This window comes from Argiope bruennichi, chromosome 11, assembly GCF_947563725.1.
Source record: "Argiope bruennichi chromosome 11, qqArgBrue1.1, whole genome shotgun sequence".
Classification (NCBI taxonomy): Eukaryota; Metazoa; Arthropoda; class Arachnida; order Araneae; family Araneidae; genus Argiope; species Argiope bruennichi.
In genome coordinates, this window is record NC_079161.1 from 7,030,209 (window position 1) to 7,048,849 (window position 18,641).

At 28.4% G+C, this 18,641-nt stretch overlaps 1 protein-coding gene across 3 annotated transcripts in view; it reads right to left on the minus strand.

The window, feature by feature from the left end:
- LOC129957060 (DNA (cytosine-5)-methyltransferase PliMCI-like) overlaps positions 1-18,641 on the minus strand; it is a 73,036-nt gene that overhangs the window by 10,240 nt on the left and 44,155 nt on the right. For all 3 annotated transcript variants that reach the window (XM_056069196.1, XM_056069197.1, XM_056069195.1), the window contains exons 19-26: positions 14,453-14,588; positions 9,003-9,176; positions 7,356-7,513; positions 7,203-7,279; positions 6,230-6,420; positions 3,949-4,075; positions 1,835-1,986; positions 574-755 (exon numbers count right to left, since the gene is read on the minus strand). In XM_056069196.1, coding sequence (XP_055925171.1) covers positions 574-755; positions 1,835-1,986; positions 3,949-4,075; positions 6,230-6,420; positions 7,203-7,279; positions 7,356-7,513; positions 9,003-9,176; positions 14,453-14,588 — 1,197 coding nt within the window. The remainder of the gene's footprint in view (positions 1-573; positions 756-1,834; positions 1,987-3,948; positions 4,076-6,229; positions 6,421-7,202; positions 7,280-7,355; positions 7,514-9,002; positions 9,177-14,452; positions 14,589-18,641) is intronic.

Sequence of the window (18,641 nt, forward strand, 5' to 3'; positions counted from 1 at the left end):
GTTTTTATATAACAAGCTTCAAACACCTATTATTTTTTTGTAATCTCTTTGAAAATCTACATGATAATCTATATAATTATAACTATGAAATAAAACAAATGTAAATATAAGTGTTTGGAATTCTTTTAGAAATAATAAAATTCTTCTGATATATGATTCAAATAATAATATTCGAACAGATAAAATTTCAATCTCGTTTCTTAATTTTAATATTAAAAGTTATAATAATGCTTTTAGGTATTCACGTTATATAACTTGCAAGATACAAAAATCATTATCTGTGCTTTTGCCGATGCTGATAAAGGCACAATATATAAAAACTAAAACATTAAAATAATGCAATGTTTCATGAATGCAAAACAAATTTCTTTTGGGAGGGAGGAAGAGGGGCAAGGAATACAATTAATAAATTTTTTTGATCAGCAGAGAGAGCGAGCAAGCTTATTTACTTCCACTCCCCAATGTTTAATAATTTCAGCAAAAAATTTGTTTTAAAAAATTATTTTACTTTATTTAATTTTTCACGATGCTATAAGAATTAAATTTTTTAAAAATAAAACAAAAGATTAGCACCTGGGTCGGAAGAAGTCACAATAACTCAGGTAAGAGACAATGAGAGAATTCTTAAAACAGGAATATTCTCGGGAGTTGAAACGATTCATGCCGCTGAAGCCTTGGCAGGGGGGCCCACCAGTAATGCATTCAACTTCGCCTTTTTGCGGTAGTCTTTGGCCTTTGTATAGAATCTCCTGACCCTAAATAGACAAAAAAGAATCTGAATTATTGGTTAAATACATACACAGGCAAAAACATATAAGTTTTCTAAACTACATAAATAAGAACCATACAGGTAATGAATAATTTTCACTGAAAGTTATGTTTGAATTATAAAGAGAGTACATTTCATAAAAGTTTATAGCTGTTTATTTATATGTAATAAAGTAATGGATGCTTGATAAAGTATTAATCTATATATATATATAAAAGCATAAATAAGTAAATATACAAAATCTAAAAAGAAAAGTAAGGCATGATTTCATTTCCGTAATACATTTTGAATGAAAGACTTTAGCCAGGAAAAGAGAAAAAAGGCCACATTTTTGGATCTCTGTAATACTTAAGAAACAAATAAATAGAAAGTCACAAATTACATAAAATAACACTCTCAGTTCTATTATTACAACATTTTCTGGAAAATAAAAGCAAACTGGATGTCTTAGAATGAAACAAGCTTTTGCATATATTTCAGAATGTTTGGAATATAAAAACATTATCATTAAATTAAGTTCTATAGTCTAAAACAGTTCAATATGACAATAGAAAAAGCTGTAGCAGACTGTGTATTTCTACACATTTTAACAATATTATTTGTTATTCATTATCAATTAATAGCACATTTTATTTGAACTTTGGATTTGAACAGTTGAATGATAGATGTTTCTTTCTATCAAACGTTACAGGATGGATAGGTTTCAATAAATAGGTAGATAAAAATTCACTATATTCTATTTGACACATGAATGAGACTCATATTGCTAGACATGAGAAATGAGGGCAACCAGTCTTGCAGGGAATGAAATCATAAGAAATTCTTGGTCAGAAGTTTTATAATGATGTCCTTAAAGCTTTAGATTAAGAAATAATATAACATTGCTGTATTTGAATAAATGTAAATTAAGCAAAAAGAAAGAAAAAAATTAACGCATCTCTTGAAACAAAAGTTAATATTTGCAAGGATTTTTCAAGATTTTATTTTATTTCGATGATAAACAGGAGATCAGCAGTTAAACTGTAAAGGGTTGGGTGCACAGTTAAACAAATTAAAGCAACTTACATCCATCACCAGCCTCAGTAAATGATTGCAATCCTCTGTAAAGACTGTACAATGAGGGAAATTCAAACGGAAAGCCTGCGCAGCAGCTTCTTCTTTCTCAATGGCCCAAAGTGTCTCACTGATTCCAGCAGCATGGAAACCTTGGGAAAGTCCTTAAAAGAAGAAATTAACTTGAGATGAATGATTAAACTCAAAATTCAAGAATACCTTTTAAAAGGAACAATAAATAGATTTTAAATATTGTTTAAAAGGATTAAATAAAAGTAAAATGTCTTACATTTGTATGGAAAAGACATACTTAACTAAATGTAAAACTGAAATTACTAAAATAAAAATTCAAAAGAGAGAAGAAAACTGAGACTTAAAAAACAACAACATAAAATAATGAATAAGAAATAATACTGCACAAGATTCTTAATTGTATATTTTTTGTTAGACAAATAGCTATAAAAAACATTGGTTTCTGGTCCAGGAAAATGGTACATTTTGGTATGTAAAAAATCAGGTAGTTTTGATTCTTTTAGTATTTTATTAATGTCTAAGCTGTACTATATAAATCAACTTTTTATCCAGGCACACATCTCAATGGTACCATATTTCTAAAAGAACCTCGTAAAATGTTTCTTTCCTTCTTTTTTTTTAAATATCTTTTAAGCAATTGGTTTTACAGAAAAACTAAATCACAACTTTATATTGGACTAAATTTGCTATAATTAGCCAACTCAGTTCTAAAATTATTATTATTATTATTTTATAAAAAGCAATTATATTCATTGAGTTTCAAAAAATATATCCTAAAGGAAGATGTTACAACTTTCAGGCAAATAAAATTTCTATTAATGAAGTATAATAAATCTTTTTTATGACTTGTAATTCAAGACATCCAGTTAGTCAAACAAAGTGTTTAAACTGTTATTTCCACTAACACAATTGCTGTATGTTTATTTTCTTGACAGATATCAATCATCATTATGCTTTTCTTTTTCACAATGCAAAATAAAAAAATAATCTTAAAAACATATACAGTTGCCAACAGAAAAAAATGGAACACCTCTGTAATTTGTTATTTATTATTGCATCTTCACAAAATTGGTGTCAATGGAAATGGCTTAAAGGAAGGATTTGTTGAGACAGGGAAACAGATTAATCAAGTTAATTAATTAGAATCTTGAAATTTTTCCATTATGGAAGCAAAGATTTTTTTTTTTAATAATTCGATTCAGCACGTATTTTTATGTACGTGTATCACATTTCATTCTGAAATTCATGAAAGTTCTTGAGATATACTTACTTAATTCTATTTGCTGAAAACTCTACCAAAAAAAAAAGATCCAACATAACAGGACTCATGTATTTAATATTAGATAAATGCTAATAATGAAATAAGACTATTTTTGCATTTTTATCCCAGGTATTTCAGAGAAGCAAACATAACGACTCAGATTTATCATTAATATGAGTATGCCCCCCCCCCCAATAGAAATATTTTTTTCTTTTTAATTAAATATGGAAGAGTTTCCACTACTTTTAAAATTAATTCATAATTCAGTCGTTTTAAGTTGACCCCATCATGAGAAATTAATATATATCTTAATTTGTATGACAAATTAAATAAGTTGTTTAACCTATATTTTTTCTTAAAAGGTCACTGACTGATGAGATGCAAATACCTTGAAGATATTTTAAGCCAAAGAAAGTACTAATGTTTATTAAAAGGATGGACTTCTATTTTCAGGTGGAAACAATTGTTAATCGGATTGAAGATTTATTAAATTTGCTACTGTAAGAATGACACAGTGACTTTCTTTCTGTTATGCTATACTGAAATTCATAAGATGCCCAATAAAAAAATATTTCTGAAAAATGTTCTTGTTAAATATTCCTGATTAGATACTGTACAAATTAGTTACTTTTTACCATTATCTAAGGAATTATTTATTTTTAGAATCACATCCATCTTATAATTATCTTATACATCTATTTTAAGTATTGAGGAAATTATTTCAGTACTTGAAAATATAGTTTCTTCTTCATTTTAACAGCTTAAAAGACAAAATGAACAAATAAAAAAAAATGATGGCAAAAAAAGAAAAGTAAATGTAAAGCAATATCACCTCCACATCCAGCAAAAACATCTAGTGTTTTCAGTTTTTTACAAATTATTGGATGGAATTCTTCTGTTGGTCCTTTGGAAGTTTTGCCCACAGTCTTCTTTTTTCCTTTTATATTACCTTTATTACCCTGCAAGCAAAATATACATAGAAAATGACTGTTAAGACCATTATTTCTAATTTTTTAAAAATAAACTTGTTGCTATAGTTTTTTTTAATCAAAAGATACCACAGAATATTTTTAAAAATGAAGATAATAAATGCACATACAAACTGAACCATCATATATTACCATTCAATTTCTTTAAAAAGTTTTTTTTTTTTGAAATTTCAAAATTTGTTTTAGATTATGAAGTAAACATACAAGCGAATACTAAATTAGGGCATCTATAATATTCAGTGGAGGATATCACACAGTGGGAAGAGAGAAAAAACACATTCTTTACAAGAGTTGATCCATTATTTGAAATAAAGGAATCTGATAAATAAAATTGTTTTCAGATTTAAAAAAAAATAAAAATAATGAATATTTTTTTTCTTGCTTCTGGAGAAAGAAAAATGTCCTGCTATTAAGGACCAAAATATTATAAGATTTTGGTGAAATGCAAGCAGTCACTTCAACAAAGTTAGGTTCTATTTCACATAAATTAGTGTTAAATTAATAATTAAGGTAACAAATGCACAAATAAACTGAGCCTTCATATATCAAGCTTAAAAAAAATTATTTTAAAGTTTTCCTCTTAAGAATAATAAAACCAGCATCACAAATTAGGGAAACATCATACAAATTTTTTATTACTGATTTAGATTTTTTTAAAAATAATACTTTTTTCGGAGGGGGGGGGGGAAGAGAAGAAAAAAGAAAGTAGATAGAAATCCATGACTCCCTGAACAAAATTCAATCAACTCTTACACTTAAATAATGATTTTAATGTCTAAAATGGGTCATTTTAGACCTTTTCTTTTTTCTTTAATAATCAGCATTCTTCTTTTCATATACATAATCTAATCTCTAATAAATTAGTTTAAAACCTCTATTTATGATAAAAACGAACATATGCTTAGCTATCTATTGGCAATCAATTGAATAGACTGTTGGGTCTAGAGGTACCAAATATCATAGAAAATAACAGAGGATGTGCACATTTTGGATTTTTATCAAACTAAAAATTAGGTAATATGTTGTTGTTTTTTTGCTGACAACTTTTTGAAATATTATTGCATCAATTTTAATGCATATTTAATTTTTTATACCATCTTAAAATACAAAAAAGTTAACTTTTCAACGATATACATTTAGTTGTCAGAATGCAAAGGAAAAATCACATAATTTTTTAAAGACTTTTACTGTAGCAATGAAATTTAATTTATTTTCATTGCTTCTAAAATATTTAATAGTGTATTTTCATCTGATGTAAGCTAAGATTGTTCACTTCTTAAAACATTCTTTACAATGTCATTATAAATTTTTACATTTCATTTTCATAAATTTTTTTTGTAGAATAAATCCTTAAGAAATGAAAATATATTCAATACTCTGAAAGATTATTCCATCTAATTTTTACTTTTTTTAGCAACATATTTCAATTTAACATGCTGATAGATGTGACCACAGTATGTGTAGTGAGACACTGCACCTCTGCATAAATAGATCTACATATTTTCTGAACATACTTCTTGAAATTAACAAATAACCATTTAATTTGAATGGGTACATTATTTTTGAAAACGTTAAAACTAATATAAAAGAAAATATGACAAAAAAAAAAAAAAAGATAGGGCAACAAAATTTCTCCAGAAATTATTTTAAAAACTAAGCCAAAAATTAGAAAGTCTATTAAAAATAAATTAATAGTTTATCCTGTATTAAAAATATTCCAATAAACTTTTGGTATAATTCAGATTTTTGAAACTTTTTTATTACCATTAATTTCTTTAAAAATTTAAATAAATATGACATATTGATATCAATGGATGCAAACCAATTGATTGCAGAAACAATTTTTTAAATAAAAAAATCATTGTCAAGAAAAAATATTTCTTTCATATTTTAAATGAAACCTTCTCATATTTGATATTGCAAATTAAAAAAAAAAAAGTAATGCCTATATTTAGAGGTTGAAATAAGTCACAGCACTTGTTGAAAAAGTTAAAATTAATTTAAAAAAATAAATAATTGATACAAGAATCGAAAATAGATTTATGAGGTGCAGATTATCTCATAAACCACACATGATACAAACTCATTCATTAATTTACAAAACTATTCCATGAAAGGGCTTACTTTTCCAACTCTGCCAATTCTCTGTGCCATAGTTGGAGGCTCTTCAAAAGATTTAGAGGTTCTGTTGTAACTTTCATAGAAATAAAAACGATGGGGACCTTTATTAGCATATTCTTCAACAGATTCTGTTAAATTTTCTCCAAAAATTACATAACATTTCCCCTTGATGTTACTGAAATCCACAGTGATCTCTATAAACAGAGGCAAATAAATAATAATGATAATTCATATAGTATACATAGTAAAAAAATAATGAGATTCCATATTTTAGATTAATATACAGGCCATTCAACAGTAATTCAAACACAAAAAAACAGTAATAGATCAGAAACAAATATTATTTGACATCCATGATCTTGGATTTTAATAAAATTTTGCATGTTTATTCTCTGAGCAATTCCTATGCTATATATGGACAACTTAGACAATTGTTCAACATTTGGGAGTGGTATTTGGCTCTGAGAGAGAGAAAAATATTGATATGTTTAACACCCAATTAACTGAAATTGTACATATCAATATTTTTCTTTCACACAAAAGCTATGGTTTGTTTTTATATTATTTATTTTTTAAGCTAAAAATAGAGCTAAAAATAAAAATCCTTAATTCTACAAAAAGCAACCACAAAAGAAGGGTATCTTAAGTTAAATAATTTATAAAAGCTAAATCATTGTATTATATGTTTCACAGTAAAAATGATAATATGAGCAACAATTACAAATTTCCTTCTAACAACAATAGTCAATATTTTAGTGGAAATTAATATTCTGGAATTTTTAGCAATGGGGAGCAGGTTTTATAGCTGTGTGTTGATTTCCTTTCCATTGAAGGTTTTAAGAGTTGGAAGAGTTAACTGCATCAAAGAATATCCTTCATAATTCATTTTCCACCAAAAAAAATTAATACAAAAAAGAAAAGCTTCTGTAAAATAATAAAAGAAAAATTATTTAATAAGAAAAAATAATAAAATTACCATCATCGCTGTAGTAAAGCAAATTTAAATCTAATTCGTAACTGGATGGATGATCCCACTTGTGAGTATCATGTGGCCTAAAATAATTCAAATCAAAGCATACTTATTTTTGAAATTTTGCCATCATTAAAAAAATAATTAAAATTAATTTACCGGTAGAACATCTTAACCAAAATTTTTGGTAGAGAAGATTTTTTTTGAAATATCTTTAAGATGTAACCAATTCTAAATGGTTCAGGAACATCAAGGTTGGACCCTTTAATGTAATCATTTTTCCTGCGATAAATCTCAGGATACATTGTTTCATCCACCTAAGAACAATTTTGAAAGTAAATAATTGATCAATTGACTCGTAAGTGTTAAAAAAAATGTAGCATGAATTACAAGATTATGCACAAAGAGATGATTTCTGAAAGTGGGAAATATAATAAAATCAAATGAAATTACAGCAACTGATTTTTAAAAACTTTAAAACTATAAGTTGTTTATTAAAAATGCTTATCATAAATAAAACTAAATTTTTTTTAAAGCAGCCATCATTCTAAATAGCCACTTTTCAGTGGTATGGAAAATTATAGGCCCACAGTCATAACACTTAAAGCAACGTCTATGAATGGTTACTTCAAAACCTGAAAAAAAAAAAAAAAAAAAGGGCCTTTTCAACCTCAATGAAATCTATTCCCTTCATTTCCTTGACGTCAGAAAATATTTTTGGAAGAAAAGGAAGGGGAGATAGCAGAATTAAGAGTAAAAAAACACTGAAAATCAGGTTGAAGTGAATTCTACTGTAAGAGAAATTTACCCTACTTTATGGCAGGCAATATCTAAGCTCATGACTATAATCTTTTGATTCTGAAGGATCTCAAAGCAAGTTTTTCTGTATCCTAAACAGAGTATAGAAGTTAGCATAAGAAACAGCACACAAATCTTTGTACCTTTTATATCTGACATTCTATTCTAAACAAATTTCTATGATTTATAACAAAACTAAAATAAAAAATACTATTAGAATATGACCTTACTACATAGAAAGAAAAAACACCCACACATATTTTAATAAAAAAAATTAAGTTTAATTTATTATCATAAAATTTTTCTTATCTCCAAATGTTGTGAGTAAAATTTGAACTTATAACGAAATTATAACAAATCAAGTTCTGTTGATGATTGACTAGCATTGCATAACCCAAACTAAAAATATAATTCATATAAATAGTCATGGAATGTTGTAGATGCAAACAAAACATTTAAAAAAAATTTATGCAATTCATTAAATTTTTTTCCTTGTTTGCAACTTTATAATTAATTTGTGAATAACATTTGTCAAAACAATATTTAAATATTGTAGCTCATCAAAAACTTATAGACTGTACTAAATGTTTTTCTAAAATTGGTGAGAGCTCTTTTCCTCCATAGCTTATTAATAATTTTTAAAGAATGATACAACATTTCTAAGTGGCAAATTAAAGAAAATAAAATGATTTTAAAAATCTACCAATATTTTCATTCAAAAGGGATAGCAATATTAAAAATAAAATATTTTTTTCTGTATAAGGAAATAAAATTTCTAATAAAAAAATATAATTTAATAAATTGCCATGAAACATTAATTGATTTTTTTTTGTTTAATAGCATTTGTGATTTAAATTTGATAGGAATTTATTCAATAATTCAAATTTTTATCAAATCAAACCTATTTAAGATTTTTTAAAGCTTCTATTTATACAGATCATTGTAATTTTTTCTTTTTATATGAATAAGAAATATATATATATATATAAATTAATAATTTTTAAGTACCTTTTTTTCCTTGAAACTTTGCTTCTTCTTTTCCGATTCCATTCTAGGAGTGAAAACATCAGGATCCAAGTACACACAGTCTCCAGGACTTATACAGTTGCCCAGCCAGTTAGCTGAACTGTAATATTTTGTATCATTTTCTTCTTCAGCAAATTCTAACTCCACACATTTTATCTGTAACAAAAATATTAACTGATAAAATAATAAACTATCACCAGATCACACAAGCTTCAAAATTTCAAAATTCCACAACAACAGAAAAGGAGCAAAAAATTAATTACAAAATTATTTACCTGAATACAAAATAATTCAAGCTAAATAAAAGTATACATTTAACTAATGCTGACAGAAAAACAACACATAAATATGAAGTACATTATCAGCAATCTGGCTCACCTTATTCAACATTTCCAGAAAGTAATGTTAATGTAAAAACAAGTTATTTCTATTCAAATTTTAATGACCGTGGTGTGAAATTATATTTTAAATAATTTTAGAATATATTTTGAAATAAACCTATTTCTCTAAACAATTTGGTACATTTTGTGTAATAAGTTAGAAAGCAGTTGCAGCCAACATTTAAAATCTCTAGAATGTCACCAATTACAAGCAGTTAATTACAATACTTTTGTAAATAAAATCTATATCACAACATTTTTTTTTAACTACTTTCTTGATTCCTTATGTTTGTTACCCAAAAATGGCCATTGAAGAAAAAATTTACAGGGGTGTTTGTGGGACCCCAAAAAATCCCCTGAAACTTTTACGGACTTACTACCGGCATTTTGGAGTTTCGAGAAGGGGGGGGGGGAATGAAAAATTACAATTATGAAGTATTGAATGACCTAATTATAAAAGTTCAATGAATTACTTTTTTTGCAAAATTAATAACCATAAATTTTCAAACATATAAACTACTACATTTTATGCAAATCTTTTAAATTACCTGAATTAATTCTTTAAAAAAAATTATCTAATTTCTGCTGCTTTTTTTTTATTTTCTGATGTTTGTGGGCTTGTCTTTCTTTTGTGGTGAACTTCATAATTGCAGGAAGGTTGACTTTTATTTTCCTCATTTACAGTTGAAGAAATTTCCTCGAGAACTGCACATGCAGAGGTAGAAGCAGTTTGCTTTTCTGCTAATGTAGAAGGTTTTTCAGAGACTTTTATAGGTGACTCATCTGAAATACATGTTTTTAAGTCCTCTTGATATGTTTTCCAACTTCTGTTCATATTCGGTAAGAGATCTTTGTGAATTGGATCAGTCATTGGATTTTTTGAGCCATATTTTTCACATGAGGTTTCTTTAGAAGCCATTAAATCATATTTAATAGTCTGCACTGCATCTAGGGAATCAATCTTAAAAGAGGTTCTATAGTCAGTGACAAGTGTATCCATTAAGTTGAATGCACTTTCCACTAATGGGCCATGGAAGCAGCTAAGGCAGGCTTTGACCAATTTAGCCAATGTAGGATACTTATAATCATTTGTGAAATCATCTTTTAAATTAAAAACTTTAGACCAATATTTATCAATTGTACACTTGACTTGATTTCCACTTTCATCAGATGTGTAGAGCATTTCTTTGGTGATATCAATATCACTCTGGTATAACCTTATTTCAGCTTCTACTTTTGACTTTTCATTATCACTAAAAATATGGGACATAAAAGATGATAATTTTTCAAAAGCTAATATTGTACTGGTTTTATCTCTTAGCTCTGGATCTAATGCTGTAAAACTAATTAGATATGAATTTTTAAGGGGTAATTTCTGTTTCATATGCTGAAATTTCTAAATAAAATTCTCTTGCGTACATAAATAAAAAAAATATTTCAATAAGCGAAACGAAAAATTTACACGTGCATCAATAAATGAAACGAAAATTTTACACAGCGAAGAAAAAAAAGTTGCGAAGCGATCAATGACAAATAGCTAATACGGCGAAAAATCCCCCTTCTCTACTTATTGGCGCCACGCCAGGAGAGATAAGACCTTTGAACCCAGAGTCACGTTATCGCACATCTGGTCGAACGAAGTCTCCCCCTTTTTTTTCTGCCGCGCCTACTTGCCGAAAAGAATCCAGAAGAGAATGTCCGAGAACCGGGGGAATGAGTCATAACTCGCAATAAGGAAAGAACAACAAAGAACAATTATCACTGCCTTTGGAGAAAGAAAGCAAAAGTTTTCACCACACACACTGACCTTGCGTTTTCTGCTTTAAAAGCAAACAAAATTACCCAGATCAAAATAAATAATTCATTATTATTCCTACTTCCTTTTGAACGACGATCCCCGGAAATTCCGGGGATCAAAGTTCAAAATCCCCGGAATTCCGGGGTTTCCCCAGAGCACAAACACCCCTGAATTTATCAAGTAAATTATTTTATTAAAAAAAATAAAGAATTAATGATTTTCAATTAATTAGCAGTGCAGTAATGTAATTTTGAAATAGAGGAAATAAATCTTTTTTGTAAACATATCATTAATAAATTGCCTAGATTTAGTAGCTAGTTAAGTGAATGTGTGAGTTTTTGAAGACCGAAGGCTGTTAAGGTTGGTTGGTCGAGAGAATTGGTGCTTTTGAATTTTGAGTGCTTTTGTACTGTTATTTTTTATGCAAAAGAGTGCTCCTTTTCCCTTTGTTTTATTAGAAGTTGTGTTTACAAATGATGTTCCTTATAGTGCAGATCAGGTGAGACCTGTCTACTTTTCTCTTTTTTCTACTGTTTCGAAATTTAGTAAAGCTGAGCCATTCAAAGGTTACTGCAGTAGAAGAATATGATATTTACTATTCTGTAAACATCATGCAATCCTCAATTTCTAAAAAATTCTTCAATAGTGGAAAATCCACAAATGAACTAGTATTACATTTTCGGCAAAATGAATATGAAGTAATTAATATTGTAATATCAAATGTGGATTCTAAATTAAGAATTCCCCAAACAAACTCTCTTATGCTACAAACTTTCATGAAAGATAAAATCAACCGTCATGCAAATATAGAAAACATGAAACTTACTTGCAAGGGAAAAATCATGTTTACAACACAGGATTCTGTTTGAGCAGCCCAATTACTTATCTAGAGACCAAGGCGAATATTCCAGTTGCAACAGATATTATACAAGCGAATATAACCTCCCGATTTCTCCTTTATGATATTTTAGTCTCGCTACTAGAGATTGCTGAAGAATTGACAAAAAAACAACAAAATTGGAATTGTTTGAGACAAGGCATTTTCTAAAACAGAATGACTCTCAGGAGACATCACCCATCCTTATCACGAAACCTGGAACAAGCTTGCCGGTGGATATAAAGATTTGGTTCACAAATCAAAAACAACCTTTTATTGACAATCCACAGCAGTGCACAAATTGTTTTAGTTTCATGCACCCTTCAAGGATATGCAAAAAGCCAAAGGTTTGTCATCTGTGTGTCAACATTCATGCAGGTATTTGTCAATATCCACAAGAATTCATAAATTGTCAAGGCAAACATTCAGCCACATCTAGAGGATGCCCTTTTTATATCAAGGAAAAGGACATTTTAGAGCTAAAATGTAGAAATCGTATCACAACTGCTGAGACGAGACAAATTTATAATCAATCAAAGGACTATGGAGACTATGGTCCTTAAACCGAATGAAAGGAACTCTATCATCCAAACAATTAAAATTAAAATGGAAAACCAAATTAATATGATCCATGGAATGTTTGAAAAATTGGTGGATTTGCTGTGAAAACAAATTGCTATGAATAATCTTGGCGGAAAGAATCTTTTTCTCCGCCAAGATTAAAGCATTAAAAAAGATTCACAAAGCATCTGCTATTCCATTGCAATTGAATGCAAATACTTTTGGTTAGTTCTTGGTCTCTCTCTTCTCTCTTTTAGTCCTTTTTCTTTTGATCTTCTTGTGTATCTTCAAGCTTTTTCGTTTTCCTATCACATCATTAGGATTGGTTTTTCGTGAGTCTTTGTTGGTTTCTTTCTTTTTTTTTTTTTTTTTTTAACAATGACTTTGGTTCTGAAGAACTGTAGAGGTCTTAAAAAAAATGGCTCAAAGTTTATTCTTTTTTCTTCATCCAAATTCAAAATTTTTCAAGAAACATTCTTCAAGCATGAAGATCACTTTCTGTGTTCAACTAAAAATTTGTTTTATTTAAGCAGGCAAGATTCGTCTGGAGGTGGTTTAATTGCCGGCATTCCGAAAAATGCACCTGGTAGAATTATCCCAATTAGTGGATAATTTTACCAGGTGCACAATAGTAATCATGAAATTATTGCAGTTGAAGTTTATTAAAAAGGCTTAAATTTTATTATCTCCCAAAAGACTCAATATAGAAAATGTAATTTTTTTAAAAAAAAATTTGGGGATTAATTAAATCATCTCTTAAATAATGATTTCGTAGAATAGCTTCAAAAATCCAGTTTTGTCCTCCTTAAAACTTCGAACCCTACTTATGCCACTGGTACTAGATCAGCTTCACTGCTAGATCTGTTCTGCATCTATCTCTCATGATATTAATTGCTATATTTCCGATTCATCCTTTGGAAATGATCATTGCTTGATCTTAGTGCATGGTCACATTTAGAGCTTAGTTCAAAGTATATAAAAACAATAGTTTGGAATCGGACTATGGAGCAATCGCAAAAGTATTGGCTACAAGAACTAATCTAAATGCACTGACATGCAGGATTTCGGAAGTTATAAGAGAAAACACAAAATTATACAATTTCTGACCAATACTTGTCTTATCACAAATTTCAAAAATTAAAAATTCTGTTTCGAAAAAGAGCCATTCAATTCATATAGAAACCAGATTGAACAAAACACAAAAAATATACAGCAAGACTTCGTTTTTATATTAAAAAGGCTAAGTGGAAATATTAGAATAAATTTTGCAACATATCAACAAATCCTAGAGTCTTTCACTCGATACTCAACAATTTTTACAATCATTCAAACCAGGAATTTAATATTTCAAATCTCATTAAGCATAACAAACAAGCAAAATTAACAAGGCATCTCAGAAGTTAATCAGAAGTAGCAACAAATGCGAGCAATGAGGAAGAATATAAGCAGAAATTGTTTAACACAACTCTTTTCTTCCAAAACATCTTATTCAAACAACAATCATACTTTTATTGCTGAAAATTAGCATTTGTTTGATGTAAAAGCAACACAATTAAATGTAAAAAATAATCAATATTCAATTCAAAAAAGTTGTAATGCCATCTGTAACAACTCAAAAATTCCAGTTCGAAGTTGTAGGCTATTAAACTCACCCTATATATTAAATTTAATTCATTTTATATAACATTTCAATTCTCCTGTAATGATATCAGATTACAATTATCAGAAACTGGGGGCTGAACATACAAAGTTTAAGAAAACATGCAACAAATAAATAAGTTATAATCTGCACCTCTTGATAAATAAAGCCATTTACCTTTTCGTCATCTGCTTCTTTTTTGCAACCCAAACAATTAAAGAGCTTCCCTTTCTCCTCCGATGGATTGTCTAGCACAGGGTAGCTACTGTGAGATGGAGGTGGATCCTCAAAACGACATGTTTCCATATCATACCTCAAAAAGAAAAATCATAAATTATCACAAGTTTACATAAAAGTCACATTTAAATAAACAACCAAATTTCATTTTCATACAAAAGAACACAAATGTCCTCAGATTAAAAGTTTAGTCTTTTTACCTTTACCTTAAACAAAATAATACTGCAATCATAATTTTAAAAATATAGTTGAAAAGAGCAGATGTTTGGTAAGGTTAATGCAGTGATTGAACTTGGAGATTCTTAATTTCCGTAGCTTTGTTATTGTTTTAAGTACTCGGGAAAGTATAGAGAGTCATTTGATATTGAAATGAATAATTAAGAGAGATAAGTGAATTAATAATAATCAAATCAGAGTAAAAAAGAAGTGATAGGAAGTTTACATCATAAAGCTGACCCATAAATTTGGTTTCACAGAATCATGTTGATGTCGAGCAATGTCAAATCAAATAAGAGGGAAATACCAGAGCAGTTTTTCTTTCTTTTGTTCAAAATAGTCAGTCAGTTTCTTTATTGTAATAATTCTGTTGAGGTGATGTTTTTTTTTCACTTGAATATAAAAAGATGGAAGCAAGGTTTAATTTGAAGCAGAAGTGCTGCTCTAAGAAAGTTCATCAGTATGAAAAATTTGTCAGTTGGATCATTAATTGCTGGTTGATGTGCCGTAAGTTTAGGGAAATCTATAATATTGGCAAAGTTGGACTTAATTTCATTAAGCAGTGCAAAATATGCTTACTTCTGTTAATATATTCTTCTATTTAATTGCTGAGACAGCTTATACATTACATTTGGTATAATAAAGTTGAAAAACTTGGCAGGCTTTTATTGATGGTGCTATCATTATCTTTAAATAATGAGACAAAGTTTTTGAATGAACAAAGTAATGGCATTGATTTTAATGCTATGAAATTTTGAGCAACCTCCATAACTGGCTGTGTGCATATCATTACAGTTTATTCTTATTTTTGCATCTGAATGTGCAATGAGCACAAATGATGCATCATTGCTTGAGGCTGTATTGCTCAGCACTGTGGAACTGGTTAAATGATTGCATATTAAATTTTTCAATATAGATTATCATGTAGGAGAACATATTGAATTTATAAATATCTTTGCTACTTATTGAGAAAAGGTGAAATAGAAAAATTGGAAGCAGGATTTTGTTCTTAAACTGTCTCAACTGATTGATTCAGTTGATTCTACATCTAAGTTCTTCCAGCTCTGTTTTACTTCATTTATTGGGGTGTAAAAAAGAAAGCATTTAATCACCATTTTAATTGGTTTAACTGCTTAATCCAAAATGACATAACATTCAAATTTGTTATCAGTGAGATATTTTCCAATAGTTGTCAGAGGTATTCATAAAAATTTTGATGAATTCCCCAGATTCTTTACCCTGATATTTAATATTATGAGTAGCACCAAGTCTTTTGAAGATTGTTTTTTTTTTTAAATTCCAGTCATTCAAAGGAACATAATAAGTAGAATTCATGGAGGAATAGCATCATTTTCTTCAGGATTGTACTAGGCTAAAGCACTGATCTGCTGAGTTTTAACTGGTCCTAATAGCCAAAGTTGTATTGTGTGCAAGATCAGAATTACTAAAAAGTCTGTCACCTCAGATTTTTGAAGGGTTGTTTTTTGTCCTATATATCAATAAAGGCTTCAAAAAAAAAAAAAAAAAAAAAATGTAAAACTGAATTTTATCTTATTGATCCCATAAAAGTCTTCAAAAACCTCACAGAGTTTTCCTCTCAATGCACCTTTCAAAGGGTCACTATTTATAAAATAGTCATTATCCCTGTAACTAATTATCAAATCAAGGTTGTTGTTTTTTATTTAAAGGATCTACATTGAAATTTTTTTTATTCCGTTTTATATAGAGTCAAACATTTTTTTTTAAAATTTTGGAACATAAGTAGGATAATAAGTTCTTTTTCCTTTCACATTTTTGAACTATATATATAAAAATATTATGGCAAATCATGTAAAAATTATTGTACAAGTTATAACATACACTTTCTTTTTATTTTGCTGATATATTCTCTTTTATTTACAGTGAAGATGTGGAGTAAATAGAAAATATAGGACTGTGATACAACTGCCCTTTCAGAGAGTAAAGAGACTTACCATCGTAAGACTTTTTCTCTCAATGCTTTGTAGATTATAGTTACTTTTGGTGACTTAATAATAGTAAGACTTAATTAATCATATAATTTGTGAAAGAATTAGATGTAAAGAAATTATTTCTAGTGCAAGATATAAAGCACATGAATATGATTATGGTAATTAAATCTCATATTGAAACTGGGTTTACTAAGGAAATAACGATATGATATAAAACAATATATAAAATAATTTTTATAAGATTTCTAATGTTTTTTAAGAAAAGAAACTTAAACAAAACTTAAGTTTTGCTTGGAGAGTTTCCCCATGTCTTTTTCAATAAAGACCATTTCATTATCCACCATTTATGGACCACTGTGTTCTGGACTGATAAAACAAGCAATTGCTTAAAAGCACCGTTGCACAACTATTAGTGTTTTACAGGAAAATTTATTACTTTTTTAAAAAAATGTTTTATTAGCAATGTCATAGGTGGGTGCATTTGGATATATACTTGATAACTAATTCTATATGTTGATTAGCTTCTATGGTTGGTTAGCACCATCATTGTTAATTGGGTGTTGTGTCCTTATAGGATTCAAAATTTTAGGATTAAAAAGGAATGTGAAAATTTCTTGATAATTAGTGCATGTAAACTGATGACAGAAAAATATGGCCAAATTTGAGTTTACAAGAGTTGTTATTTGATGACAGTAAGGAGGTACTGGTAGTTATAGATTGGGAGAACAGCAGGAAAAGGCTTGCTTTCCAGTTTAGAATCCAATCTCTGAATATAAAACTAAAAAAGGTGAAAGAGACAAAAACAAGACAGAAAACAACCTAGTGGATAGCGTATTTGTTCATGAACTAGGGGAAGAGGGGGAGGGGGGCTGAATGAGAATAATATGAATCCTTTTATTTTATATAATTCATTTTAGAAATATGAGAATTTAAAATTAATTACAAAGAAGAAAATTGTATACAACTAAGAATAACACTTAAAATTTACTAATAATCATTAATGTCTTTTTCTGAAGTGACATGAGTATTACTTTCGAATAGATCTTGCATTTTTAAATCATGGTTAGATGACAAGTACAAGATCCCTCTCCAAACTTCTCTACAGCAATAATGGGAAGCTGCCAGATCCACTACATCAGGTGTAACATGCATACATACCAACATTCAAATGGTGGCTGTCAGTTGCAGAAAGTCAATGAAGGTGGCAGACATGTACACATACACACATAAGGAACCAGATTCATGACAAAATTTAGAATTTATAAATTTTATCATAAATTTCTATTTTTAAGAAAAATATATCTAGTGTCATTATTATCTTGCCATCAAGAAATACAACACAAATGACTGCAAGCAAGGGTGAGGGGGAAAACTGCTTTCAGTAGAAATTTTAATCTTATCCATAGTTCTGTAATTTGCGGCAAATTTTGATGAAATCCATAACAACTACAAATAATCTGAAGCAGTTGGTATTATGAATATGCAGAAGGTCCATATATATATTTGGGAATTTTTTGTAGAACCTGCTTTTGAATCTTGAACACTCTGGCCCCCAAAATGAGACTTTACTGCTAGGCAACTGTAGTCTTAAATTTAACAAAAAGGCAAGACAATATTTAAAATGTTTTTTTTTATTTTTTTTTTTTATATATAGATATGAAAGAGACAAGCCTAATAATAACCAAAAGCAACAAATTATCAGAGTGAAACATATTTGTTGAAACAAATTAGAGAATAAAGAAATAGTTATCCATGAAAAAAAGAGATAATCTTCTTGATTTTATTTTTAATCATAGAGAATATTAATTGGAACCAAAAATAATTGGCATTATTATATGATGAGTTTCATGGACAATTATAGACAATTAAATTGGAGCCAAAAATTATTGGCAATATCTTATGTTGAATTTTATGAACAATTCCTGACAAAGCAAAAGCAAAGT